Source organism: Stegostoma tigrinum, chromosome 3, assembly GCF_030684315.1.
Source record: "Stegostoma tigrinum isolate sSteTig4 chromosome 3, sSteTig4.hap1, whole genome shotgun sequence".
Lineage (NCBI taxonomy): Eukaryota > Metazoa > Chordata > Chondrichthyes > Orectolobiformes > Stegostomatidae > Stegostoma > Stegostoma tigrinum.
This window is the reverse complement of record NC_081356.1, coordinates 79,783,787-79,798,105: the sequence shown is the minus strand read 5'-3', so window position 1 is coordinate 79,798,105 and position 14,319 is coordinate 79,783,787. Positions and strand designations below refer to the sequence as shown.

Here is a 14,319-nt window from a genome sequence, read left to right as displayed (position 1 = left end):
CAACAGGAAGCAGAAACTATGCATAATTGGGTCATTTTTGGTTTGGCAAGATATGATGAGTGGAGTACTGCAACTACTTGCAATTTATATCAATGACTTGAAGGTACCAGATGTATGGTTGCTAAATTTGCTGAAGACACAATGATTGTAGGAAAGTAAGTTGTGAAGAGGTAATAATCTATATCCTTTGCAGCAAGACAAAACAGAAATTGCTGGAAAAGCTGAGCAGGTCTGGCAGCACAGTTCTGAGGAAGGGTCACTGGACCTGAAATGTTAACTCTGATTACTCTTCACAGATGCTGCCAGACCTGCTTAGCTTTTCCAGCAACTTCTATTTTTGTTCCTGATTTACAGCATCCACAGTTCTTGATGTTTTTATATTCTTTGCAGACACCTTATGTGAGCAGGCAAACATTTGGAAGATGGAGTATAATAGAAAATGAACTTGCTCATACTGGCAAAAAAATAGAAAAGCAGCTTTTGTTTTGAAAAGATGGAGTGACAGAGATTGCAGAAATCTGAGATGCAAAGAGATATAGGTATTCTGGTATACGAATCACAACAAGTTATTATACAAGTATAACAAGTGATCTTTTATACTTGTGTGGGCTGTGGGCATTGTTTGCTGAATCAGCGTTTGGTGCCCATCCCTAGTTTCCCTTGGACTGATTATCAAAGCAAAATACTGCAGATACTGGAAATCTGAAAGAAAAACAGGAAATATGAGAGAGAGAAGCTCAGCAAGTCTGACAGTACTTGGGGAGTGAGAAACAGAGTTATTTATTATCTTATGATAAAAGATTGGACCAGCTGAGTCTATACTTATTGGAGTTTAGAAGCATAAAATGGTGATTTTATTGAGACATAGAAGATCCTGAGAGAATCTGACAAGGGGATCCCACTTTTCAGCACTCACCTCTATGGGAGAGACTTTAATTAGGGGATATAGTTTAGAAATGTGGGGTCTTCCATTTAAAACGTAAAATGAGATTTTTATTTCTTGCAGGGATTGTGACACTTTCAACTACTTTCCGTAAAGAGCAGTGATAGCTGGGTCATTGAATATTTTAAAGGTAAAGTAGATCATTCTTGATAAACACAGGAGTTAGAGGGTTTTCAGAAACAGGTGGGAGTGTAAAGCTGAGGCCACAAACAGATCAACTCTGATCTTATTGAATGGTGGAACAGGTTTGAATGGTCAACCCCTGCTCCTAATTTGTGCGCTCATCTGTTTGCATAAAGAAAATTTTACTAATGTGCAGCTTTACATAAAGCCTTATCACAGGGAGCATACATCGGTAATAGCAATTGTGCTATGTGAAATGCGCAGTTTGTAGAATTAACTTATTGAGTAATTATTCCTGGTCTTTGAAGTTGTAGCATTCAGTGTTCAAGGTACCAGAATCAAAATGTTCTCTTTTCCATCTACCGGCAAGAAACTTGAAACAACTCAGCTACGAATGTGTGAAATAGAGAATCAGCATCTGAGGATCAAAAACTAAACACCCGCATGAGAAAATTCATCTGTAAGCAGCGTTTTCTACTAATTTGATATTAGTGAAAATGAATCTCGATGCTGTTTGCCTTATGGAGTCTCTCCAACAGATTCAGTTGTACTACCATCGACTTCGTAAAGCTCTAGATTGCTTTATGATCGCTTTCCATCCACAATTTCACACATTTCAGAATCCAAATCTGAATGAATTGAAATCAGGCACAAGACCCATGTTCCTTGAAGGAAAAGCAGAAATGAGAACGTTGTAAACACAGCTACATATACTTACCACAAGACAGTAGTCCGTTCTGGTAATCTGTGGTATATGAGAAGTCGATAAACTCTCTTGGTGCAATGAGATTCCACAACTGTCCTGCTGTAGTGTAATGCATCAAACAGCAGCCCTGCTGTAAAAGGGAAAAAGTTAACATATTTAATAAGAGATAATGGGAACTGCAGATGCTGGAGAATTCCAAGATAATAAAATGTGAGGCTGGATGAACTGCTGTGTTCATCCAGCCTCACAACATATTTAATAAGTTTTTTTTTCATTTTACACCATTCTGTACAAACAGCAAGTTGCACGTTTAACATAGTAAAATGTTCAAAGGCATTTGACAAATATTACCCAGAAAATTTGACAGATGGAAGGAGGCATTAGGACAGATGGCCAAAGGTTTGGTCAAATAGGTAGACATTTAAAAAATCATTGGGTCGAATGGTGGAGACATTAAGAGAGAATGACAGAACTTAGCATCTTGACAGTTGAAAAACAGCAGTGTGGAGCACTTCAAATCTGTTATATCAGAGGCCAGACTGGGGAAGCACAAAGATCTAGTTCATTTTAAGGCTGCTGAAAATCACAGAGAGGGAGGTGCAAGGCCATGTAGGAGTTCTGGAAACAAGGATGTACATTTTAAAATTGAGTATTGCTAGACCAAGAACCAGTGTAGGTCTGTGATCTTGAGGATGATGGATGAAAAGGAGTTGGTGTAAGCTAGGAGGCAAAGTTTGGGATGAACTAAAATTTGTTTAGGGTGGAATAAGGATACCTGGCCAGAATAACTTTGGAATAATTAACTTAGACATACCAACAGCATGGGTAGGAGTTTTAGCAGCAAGTGAGCTGAGGCAGGGCTAAAACTAAGCAATTTTATCAAGGTAGTAATGCACTCACCTGGTTCTATACTTTTCTATCTAGTCTTAATCAGGAATCACCCATACTATCTTCTGTTTCCTCTCTCACATTAATGTTGACCTTAGTTGACTCCTTCACTATTTCTCAATTATCAGGCTGTTTATCTGACATCCAGTACCAGATAGTGCAGTGGCACTGGAGGAGGATGGAGCAGACAACTGTGTCAAAGGCATACCACACAAGAAATGAAAAATAATAATTCAAGAAAATCTTACAAAATAAAGTAAATCTGTCTTCCACATCACTGTGACATTGACAATAATTCTATGGAGTATTCATTCTCTATGATAGAGGTGCTGTGCATAACAGTAAAGTAGTCCAGGCCAGGTTCAAGTCATATGGTCAACAAAACCTGGCATAGAAGGTACGCTAGTGAGGTGTCAAACAGGCTGATTATAACAGTTTGTAAATGCTTCCACTATCTTCTGGCAGGTCGTTAAAGTGGGCAAGTTGCCTGGTCACCAATCCTGCAGACGACATTGGCAAACTACTACAGTGCTTTGCTGATAGATGGACCAATTCAACAGAAGCCCATAGCCTAGCCTTCAAAACAGGGAAAGGAGACCAGACAGTATTATTTTTGTTTTTTTTTCTGGTTTTTTTGTTCATCTCCTTCTTGCTCCTTCACAGTTAACTTATCGAATTAAGAAACCTTTTCTGATTCTCACCTTCCTTTCCATGGCTGCTACCACCCCTCTCTTACACCTGAATTTAATCATTTTTGATTCAGTTATTTCTGCCATCAGTGCTGCTCCGTGTCACTTTCCACCGACAAAAATTAACTTTTTTTTTGAGTCACAGTCCATAATAGGAGAGTTAAGTGAAGCACTTATGCTTGTCCTTTCTTTTGGATCCCAAGACACACTTTGTGGAATGCTTTGTTTACAACATGAACAGATGTACTAATTTCTGATAGGTTACCATGGAGGACAAGACTGTATGCTTAGCATATAAAGATTGTTCCAGTTATTTCAGGTGGGCTGTAAAGTGCAGATGAGACACAGTACAAATACAAAAGCAAGATACTTCAGATTGCAAAATACAGTCAAGAAGCAAAAACCTGAAAAACAAGATGGCCTGGACACTCAAAAACGACAGAAACATAAATGAGGAAACAGGCCTGAAATTGCTAAACTTAATGTTGAGTCCAGAAGGCTGTAGTTGCCTAATTGAAAGATAAATATGGGAAATAAGAGCATTCAGCCCTTAAGGCCCAAGTGAATCTTATCCTCCATTAATGAGACCATGGCTGATCTTCCATCTTATAAGAAATTTTTGCATCCTTTGATATTTTAAATATATAGGAATCTTAAATAATCTGCGTCTTGAACTTACTCAAGTCTCTAGGGCATAAAAAAAATCAAAAGATTCACTGCCTCCAAGTAAAGAAATGCCTCCAAATTTCAGTCCTAAATGGCCTGCCCCTTATTCTGAGACAGTGTACCCTCATCCTATACTTCTCAGCCAGGCGAAATATCCTGCCCATACTTCAAACACTAAACATTTTGTATATTTGGAGATAGTAAGAACTGCAGATGCTGGAGAATTTGAGATAACAAGGTGTAGAGCTGGACGAACACAGATGGCCAAGCAGCATCAGAGGAGCAGGAAAGCTGATGTTTTGGGCCTAGACACTTCTTCAGAAAATCTTCATTTCTGAAGATGGGTCTAGATCCGAAATGTCAGCTTTCCTGCTCCTCTGATGCTGCTTGGCCTGCTTTGTTCATCCAGCTCTTCACTCTATTTTGTATTTTTGAATGAGATCATTTGTCATTCTTTGAAACTCCAGAAAATAAGCACCCAGTCAATTTAATCTTTCATTCCAGGTCAAGCCTTCTATTTCAAAAATCAGTATCCTGAACCCTTGTTGTCCTCTCTTTACACAAGTATAGTCTTCCATGGGTGAAGTGTTCTGAATGTTTTTATTCTGCCTTTCACATGCACTCAAGCCAAATATTTTGTTTCTTTACTACAATATTTACCACTTCCATTGTTTTCTAAACTGTGAAATGTTTTTATCATTACTAAAATAACTCCACAGAGGCCAGTATCCTGTCACCAAGTCATCCTTTATTTACACATGACAAGTCCCTGACACTGATCCAGCTCTCAGTGAGCCAAACCTCTAGCATTCCTGTTCTTTATCAGTCAGCTAGGGCTCCCTGATTGGACCATATTAACACCCCCAATCAGGGAACTTGGTCCACCTACTGATCTCGTTACAATTACTACATCCCTCCCTCTCTGAGTCCAAAGACATAGGCAGATTTTTTTTCAGCTACTACTGGTATGTTTTAGCACTGGGTTAGGTTCCTCCAACTCTGCCTCTGATACGGGGAGCATGTAATGCACTGTAGCTCCTCCACTGCACCCAGTGTGTCTTGAAAGAAATTAATTCTCTTCTTCAGGTGGAAAAGGTGTCGAGGCAGCAACATCTGTTGTGTCTATCTCATATACAGAAGTATCTTCAATGTGTGACAGAGAGTGAGACCTATAGGCAGTAAATGAGCTACACATGTTTTAGTCCCACAGCATTTGCAAATTTGAAGCTTTCATATGGTTCACATGCTTGTTCAAGATCATCGCAGCACCCAAACTTTATACGTCACTGGAACTGACCTCATGTTAACCATGCCTATTCTCCATGAAGGGCCATTCCTGTAGTTCCTACATCATACTTTTTCCCTGAAGTAAATTATCGTTCTCAGCTAGCACAGTCTTGTGTCTGGCATCAACATTCCAGATGCCATTTCACCATCCCCCCAAGATCCATGAAGATCGGATTTAACTTGGTGCAAAGTCCTCTCTCCATTAATAACTCTTCTAGAGCTATGTCTGTAATTGCATGAGGAGTCGTCCTGTAATCAATAGGAATCAGGACAGTTTGGTATCTAGTGAAGCTGTAGGATGTTTCCTTAAGAGATAATGGGAACTGCAGATGCTGGAGATTCCAAGATAATAAAATGTGAGGCTGGATGAACACAGCAGGCCAAGCAGCATCTCAGGAGCACAAAAGCTGACGTTTCGGGCCTAGACCCTTCATCAGAGAGGGGGATGGGGGGAGGGAACTGGAATAAATAGGGAGAGAGGGGGAGGCGGACCGAAGATGGAGAGTAAAGAAGATAGGTGGAGAGGGTGTAGGTGGGGAGGTAGGGAGGGGATAGGTCAGTCCAGGGAAGATGGACAGGTCAAGGAGGTGGGATGAGGTTAGTAGGTAGCTGGGGGTGCGGCTTGGGGTGGGAGGAAGGGATGGGTGAGAGGAAGAACCAGTTAGGGAGGCAGAGACAGGTTGGACTGGTTTTGGGATGCAGTGGGTGGGGGGGAAGAGCTGGGCTGGTTGTGTGGTGCAGTGGAGGGAGGGGATGCACTGGGCTGGTTTGGGGATGCAGTAGGGGAAGGGGAGATTTTGAAACTGGTGAAGTCCACATTGATACCATATGGCTGCAGGGTTCCCAGGCGGAATATGAGTTGCTGTTCCTGCAACCTTCGGGTGGCATCATTGTGGCAGTGCAGGAGGCCCATGATGGACATGTCATCAAGAGAATGGGAGGGGGAGTGGAAATGGTTTGCGACTGGGAGGTGCAGTTGTTTGTTGCGAACTGAGTGGAGGTGTTCTGCAAAGCGGTCCCCAAGCCTCCGCTTGGTTTCCCCAATGTAGAGGAAGCCGCACCGGATGTTTCCTTAAACCTGCTTTCAAAGTTTGGACTGTTTTTTCTGCCAGACCATTGGATGACAGATGATATGGAGCTTTTCTTGTTCTTTTATGTCAAGTACCATTTGACTTTAGGAAATACTCAAATTTCTTGCTGGTAAACAATGGCCCATTATCTGTGACCAACACTTCTACGAGGCTATAATAATCACAAAAGATGCATGCAGTTTTCCTATTACAGATAACAAGGTGTAGAGCTGGATGAGCAAAGCAGGCTAAGCGGTCCTGCTCCTAAGATGCTGCTTGGCCTGCTGTGTTCATCCAGCTCTACACCTTGTTATCTCGGATTCTCCAGCATCTGCAGTTCCTATTATCTCTGATACAGTTTTCCTATTGTTGCCTCCATATTTGACAAATGATTTTATGTACATCCAGCCACCTACAGCAAGGGTCCACAATGACTAAGAATATTGAACCCACAAAAGGGCCTGCATAGTCAACATGTAACCAAGCCCTGGGTTTACCAAGTCATTCCCAAGAATGTGAGGGAGCTGCTGGCAGTAATTTTTTTCCTTGTTAGCACTCTGGCCATTGCCCCACCAACATGGCTATGTTAGCATCCAATCCTGGCCATCAAGCATAACTTCTCGCCAACATTTTCATTTTGGAAACGCCTGGATGACCCTGGTGGAGTTCAGCCAGTATCTGGCAGCAATCTTTGCTTGGGATAATCATTGTTGCTCCACATTTGCCATCCTCTACTATGGTCTTGTCTTTACAGGTACAAAAAAGTTGCATTTCTCATTTTGATGGCCTTTGGTTTCCCCATCACCATCAGCTGTTTCAGTTTTGCAGGATCAGATCTTTCTGCATCCAAAGTCTGGTATTGTCAACTGTGACTGGAAGTGTGTCCAGAAAATTTGATACCATTACGGACTCCTTCAGTGACAGTACTACCGGCGGTGTATCTGCATGGTGTATTTGCATTTACTACCTGGCCTCCAGGCAATGTTCCAACTTGTAATTATATGCACTTAGTACTAGTATCCACTTCTGAATTCAGCCTGAAGCTATGGGCAGCACTGCCTTGTCCTCTTGAAGTAGACATGGCAGGGGTCCATTACTGTTACAAATTTACATCCATAAAAGGTATTGGTGGAACTTGCTGACTCCAAATATGACTGCCAAACCCTCCTTCTCTATCGGAGTGTATTTACACTCTGCATTAGCCAAAGTCCTGGGTGTATGCAATACTGGACATTCCTCTCCATTGGACCACCTATGAGCTAATACTAGCCTGATGCCGTACAGGGAAGCATCATAGGTCAATACAAGATCTCGCTTGGGATCACAGTGTGCCAACACCTTAGAGGATGATAGCTGTTTCTTTACTTCCCTGAAAGCTACGGCTTGGCTACATGACCATTTTCAAGGCTGACCTTTTTTAAGAGTTCATGCAAAGGTGCCAGGATGGAGTCCAGGTTATGTATAAACTACCCATTAAAGCTCACCAGCCCAAGGAAAGACCTAAGCTCTGATAAAGATGTGGGAGCCAGAGCACCTTTGATCACCCTCACTTCTTCTTCTAACGGGTGTAACCTGGTCTTTTAAACTCTGTAGCCCAGGTAGGTCACATGGGGTGCCTGGAACACATATTTTACCCTGCCCACCTTAGAGAAACATCTAAGGACTATGTTCAAGTTCTCTAAGTACTCCTTATTGGCCTTCCCTGGTATGAGCACGTCACCTACATTAATGGCGACCTGGGTGGAACTTGTAAAATATTCTCCAGTGTCTGCTAATACATTGCGCAGGCTAAAGGTACTCCAATTGGCAGTCTCATATTGGTACAAATCCTTCTGGGTATTAATTGTAGCATATGTCTAACCGCAACTGCAAATATGCAGGGGTCCTCTTCAACTTTGTGAAGGACAGGCCCCCTTCCAGCTTTCATATAAATCCTCTATGTGAGGGATTGGGCATTTGTTCAGCTGCAGAAAGTGGTTTACCATTTATTTAAAATCCCCAGAAAGGTAAATCCATCCATCAGGCTTCACAAACGGTGTGACAGGTGCTGTCCATTCTGCAAACTGGACTGGTTTGATGATTCTTTCATTTTCCAGCCTTCTGATTTCTGCCTCAATTTTTGCCCATAAGGCAAATGGTACTGGGCAACCTTTGCAGAATCTCAGAATTGCTTCCTGGTTAATGTGCAAGCTGGCTTTGGCTCCTTTGATAATTCCTAGACCTTCCTGAAAAGTGTCCGAGTATTTAATTACGACTTCACTCAGGCAGCCATTTTCTAAATGAAAAATGTTGAATCAACCTTTCTCAACCAATTTTGTCCCATCAAGCTTGGGCCGAGCCTTTTACTAAAATTCGTGGTAATTTAACCAGCTGCTTCTCATATGTGACTAGAATCAAGGTTGTACCCTTAATTGATAAAGGTTTCATGCTGTAGCTTCTCAGTCTAGTTGAAGTCATGTGCAACCAAAGAGTCTGGAGTCCAGAGTAAATTTTGTTAAAGACTGATTCCATGATCACTGAAACAATCTCCATTAGAACATGGTGACCATTTAACCAGACATTTATTTTGATTGGTTCTTTTGAATTTAGATCTAGTGGGACTCTTTTGCTGTCTCGAGTCTACACACCTGCAGCAATCACAATCGCTTGTCAACCCAGATCCTGAAGAAAATTTTAACCTTTTGGCTTTGTTTTGTGGTCTAGATGTAGGCTGATCTAGAGTCCCTCTGTTCAGGATGTGAGGTTACATAATTGCATTCAAATGATGTTCCCCAAGCTCAGTAGGACTGGTGAGTATGTCCATTTCTGTCGAAATACCTAGCAACTCATATGCTCCACTTGACTCATGTTCTATTGATAAAGACAGTTGTAGTGTCTGTTAGAAGTCCAGTTGGGCTTCACCTGTAGGCTCTTTTGAATGATTACATCATTAATCACACACCAAATGGTCTCTCAGCATCTCATGAAGGGTTAAACCAAAGTCATGAGCCTCTGCCAGTCATTTTAACCCAGTAAAAAATGCCAACACATCCGCCCACGGCCGAAGCTGGCGAAACCCCGCCCACGGCCGACGCCGATGGAACCCCGCCCACGGCCGACGGAACCCCACCCACGGCCGATGGAACCCCACCCACGGCCGATGGAACCCCACCCACGGCCGACGACCTCATCGCTCCGCCCACAACCTCCACAGCCAGCAAACCCAGAGGAGACAGCCACACTGAGCCCTGCCGAATCTTCACCATCCCCCCAGACCTCCCACTGACTGAGGACGAACGGTCAGTCCTTAGCAAGGGGCTCACCTTTGTCCCCCTACAACCACACATCAACGAATACCAGTCACGGTTGGACATAGAGCAGTTTTTCTGCCGTCTTCGCCTCCATGCCTACTTCTTCAACCGGGAACCTAACCCTCCTTCCACTGACCCCTTCACCCGCTTCCAACACAAGTCCTCCTCCTGGACACCACCCCCAGGCCTTCTACCCTCCCTCGACCTCTTCATCTCCAACTGCCGTCGAGACATTAACCGCCTCAACCTCTCCGCCCCTCTCACCCACTCCAACCTCTCCCCCGCAGAACGGGCAGCCCTCCGCTCCAACCCCAACCTCACCATCAAACCCGCAGACAAGGGTGGCGCAGTGGTAGTATGGCGCACTGACCTCTACATCGCCGAGGCCAGACGCCAACTCTCCGACACCACCTCCTACCGCCTCCTCGATCATGACCCCACACCCGAACACCAAACCATCATCTCCAACACCATTCACGACCTCATCACCTCAGGGGACCTCCCACCCACAGCCTCCAACCTCATTGTTCCCCAACCCCGCATGGCCCGTTTCTATCTCCTTCCCAAAATCCACAAACCTGCATGCCCTGGTCAACCCATCGTCTCAGCCTGCTCCTGCCCCACCGAACTCATCTCCACCTATCTGGACTCCATTTTCTCCCCTTTGGTCCAGGAACTCCCCACCTACGTCCGTGACACCACCCACGCCCTCCACCTCCTCCAGGACTTCCAATTCCCTGGCCCCCAACACCTCATATTCACCATGGACATCCAGTCCCTGTACACCTGCATTCCGCATGGAGATGGCCTCAAGGCCCTCCGCTTCTTCCTGTCCCGCAGGCCCGACCAGTCCCCCTCCACCGACACTCTCATCCGCCCAGCTGAACTCGTCCTCACACTCAACAACTTCTCTTTTGACTCCTCCTACTTCCTACAGACTAAGGGGGTGGCCATGGGCACCCGCATGGGCCCCAGCTATGCCTGCCTCTTTGTAGGTTACGTGGAACAGTCCCTCTTCCGCACCTACACAGGCCCCAAACCCCACCTCTTCCTCCGGTACATTGATGACTGTATCGGCGCCGCCTCTTGCTCCCCAGAGGAGCTCGAACAGTTCATCCACTTCACCAACACCTTCCACCCCAACCTTCAGTTCACCTGGGCCATCTCCAGCACATCCCTCACCTTCCTGGACCTCTCAGTCTCCATCTCAGGCAACCAGCTTGTAACTGATGTCCATTTCAAGCCCACCGACTCACACAGCTACCTAGAATACACCTCCACCCACCCACCCGCCTGCAAAAATTCCATCCCCTATTCCCAATTCCTCCGCCTCCGCTGCATCTGCTCCCACGATAAGACATTCCACTCCCGCACATCCCAGATGTCCAAGTTCTTTAAGGACCGCAACTTTCCCCCCACAGTGATCGAGAACGCCCTTGACCGCGTCTCCCGTATTTCCCGCAACACATCCCTCACACCCCGCCCCCGCCGCAACCGCCCTAAGAGGATCCCCCTCGTTCTCACACACCACCCTACCAACCTCCGGATACAACGCATCATCCTCCGACACTTCCGCCATTTACAATCCGACCCCACCACCCAAGACATTTTTCCATCCCCTCCCCTGCCTGCTTTCCGGAGAGACCACTCTCTCCGTGACGCCCTTGTTCGCTCCACACTGCCCTCCAACCCCACCACACCCGGCACCTTCCCCTGCAACCGCAGGAAATGCTACACTTGTCCCCACACCTCCTCCCTCACCCCTATCCCAGGCCCCAAGATGACATTCCACATTAAGCAGAGGTTCACCTGCACATCTGCCAATGTGGTATACGGCATCCACTGTACCCGGTGCGGCTTCCTCTACATTGGGGAAACCAAGCAGAGGCTTGGGGACCGCTTTGCAGAACACCTCCGCTCAGTTTGCAACAAACAACTGCACCTCCCAGTCGCAAACCATTTCCACTCCCCCTCCCATTCTCTAGATGACATGTCCATCATGGGCCTCCTGCACTGCCACAATGATGCCACCCGAAGGTTGCAGGAACAGCAACTCATATTCCGCCTGGGAACCCTGCAGCCATATGGTATCAATGTGGACTTCACCAGTTTCAAAATCTCCCCTTCCCCTACTGCATCCCTAAACCAGCCCAGTTCGTCCCCTCCCCCCACTGCACCACACAACCAGCCCAGCTCTTCCCCCCCACCCACTGCATCCCAAAACCAGTCTAACCTGTCTCTGCCTCCCTAACCGGTTCTTCCTCTCACGCATCCCTTCCTCCCACCCCAAGCCACACCCCCAGCTACCTACTAACCTCATCCCACCTCCTTGACCTGTCCGTCTTCCCTGGACTGACCTATCCCCTCCCTACCTCCCCACCTATACTCTCTCCACCTATCTTCTTTACTCTCCATCTTCGGTCCGCCTCCCCCTCTCTCCCTATTTATTCCAGTTCCCTCTCCCCATCCCCCTCTCTGATGAAGGGTCTCGGCCCGATACATCAGCTTTTGTGCTCCTGAGATGCTGCTTGGCCTGCTGTGTTCATCCAGCCTCACATTTTATTATCTTCCAATACTGATTCCTCTTGTTTTCGAATAGTGGCATGATGCCAGATATGGTGACCCCAACTCAAAGATGACTGTTGCGAGCAAATTTCTTCAGGAGCATGCTTTTCTCTCTTTGCTACTGAAATAACTCTATAAAGGCTGATATCCTGTCACCAAGTCACCCTTTATTTTCGTGTGAAGAGTCCTTGACAATGATCCAACTCTGTCAGAGCCAAACTCTCATGGTGAACAGTATGTCCCACACTCCTGTGCTTATCTGTCAGCCAAGGCTCCCTGATTGGACCAGATTAACTTCCCCAATCAGGGAACTCATATTCTATGAGGTCCACCTGGCTGATTTGTTACAACCACTACAATAACATTACTGATTCAACAGTACAACGGCAATGAGTAATCAGGACTTGCTGAAAATTCGGACATTTTCTGGAAAACTTTGGGCAAGATCAAGTTCATTCAGTGCAGGAAACTGACCTGAAGATTAAGAATAATGCATGTTGATAGGCCAATGTAGAACATATTTTTAAAGAATTCAGGTTTGACATTCAGGCGAGGTCAACACTTATTGTCCACCCTCTGCTTTTATTGACAGATAGTAACCTGAACTATATAAGTCTGTGAGATAAACACGCTCCCTACAGTTCTCTTCAGGAGGAATTTCCAGGAATTTGACCCAATAATGATAAAGAAATGGTGATAAATGCCTCAGCAAAGCATATTTTGGTAGAAGATCTGAAGGTAATGGTGCTCCCATGTGTCCTAGCTCCTACTAGGTGGAGGAGATTAAAGATTTGCGAGATGAGATAGAAGAAGCCTTGCAGTTGCTGCAATGCATCTTGTAGCTGGTATGCCTGAGAGCTACTGTGCAAAAATGATAAAGGAATATTTTATAATGGTGGATTAGTTATCCAGAATGCACTGAATTTCATGGGAAATGGAAGGTATTCCATCACAATCCTGGCGAATGCTTTATTGATAGCGAAACAGTACTGTGAAGTCTGAAGGCGACCTTTGTATTGTAGACTACCCAGCCTCTGACCTGCTTTCATTACCATACTATCTATGTGCAGGTCTCATTGAATTTCTAGTCAATAGGGACGCCACCTAGATAAGCATAGTGAGAAATATGAAAATATAATTCCACTGAATGTAATTGGAAGTGCTTTGATTTTTGCTGGCGATGGTCAGAGGTTGGCACAAGTATGGCACAATTGTCACTTGCTACTTATTATTCCAAAGCCTACTGGTGAACTTGGTCAAAATACTACAGTGGTGACAAGGTATTCACTCTTGATTCAGTGTGCAACATTAAATGAGGTCAGCAGTGCCATTTCAGAGCTCAAAACCTGAGCCAACACTCTCTCTTAATTTGCTCAACTGAAGCCAAAGGAAAGTTCACTTCCAATTGATAATCTTTAAAAAGATCATCAACAGCTGGTTCTTGGCTGATTACTTATGGCAATTGCTTTAATTCTACAAGCGTTCCGTGTTTTCTATGTTGCCAATGTCTTCAGGAAGTGCCATGGCAGTTGCTCAAGTTTTACTGACTTTGCCACCAGCTGTAAGACAAGTACCTCAGAAGCAGGTATACAAGGAAGAGGAAAAGGAAAAAGAATACAGGAGGGAACTTAACTAACCCCTTGATTTTACTAGGCAGGGTTAACCAGGTGACCAGTAGCTGTAACAGCAGTTCTCCAATTACCCTGTACCAACAGTCCCACAACCTATCATAACATTCAATTGCCTGCAATGCAAAAATAAAAGCCACCATGACAACAATTCCTAACCAAATTCAGAAATTAAATCATTCCACATTACATACAAACATTAAATTAGTTACTTCTGCGCAGTCCCTTCGTGCCCTTGCCTGCCCTCATGCTGCTATGCAATTTCATCACAGTGGTTATAGGTGGTAGAAGGTTTATGAGTTGAAGCGGAGAGCAACATCGAGCAGCTCTAAGTCTGAAATCCTAGCTGCATTCTGCAGCACCTCAGGTGGAGAAGCAGTTCTGAGGAGACGGAGTTTCACAAATGCAAAATACTAGGTCATATGCCTTCAAGAAGCTTTGACTCAACTTGCAGCTTCAATCTT

The 14,319-nt window shown here is 44.9% G+C and overlaps 1 protein-coding gene across 4 annotated transcripts in view; it reads right to left on the bottom strand.

The window, feature by feature from the left end:
• The window catches only part of stard4 (StAR-related lipid transfer (START) domain containing 4), a 35,238-nt gene that overhangs the window by 1,018 nt on the left and 19,901 nt on the right, over positions 1 to 14,319 (bottom strand). For all 4 annotated transcript variants that reach the window (XM_048525539.2, XM_048525556.2, XM_048525522.2 and 1 more), the window contains one exon: positions 1,785 to 1,902. In XM_048525539.2, coding sequence (XP_048381496.1) covers positions 1,785 to 1,902 — 118 coding nt within the window. The remainder of the gene's footprint in view (positions 1 to 1,784; positions 1,903 to 14,319) is intronic.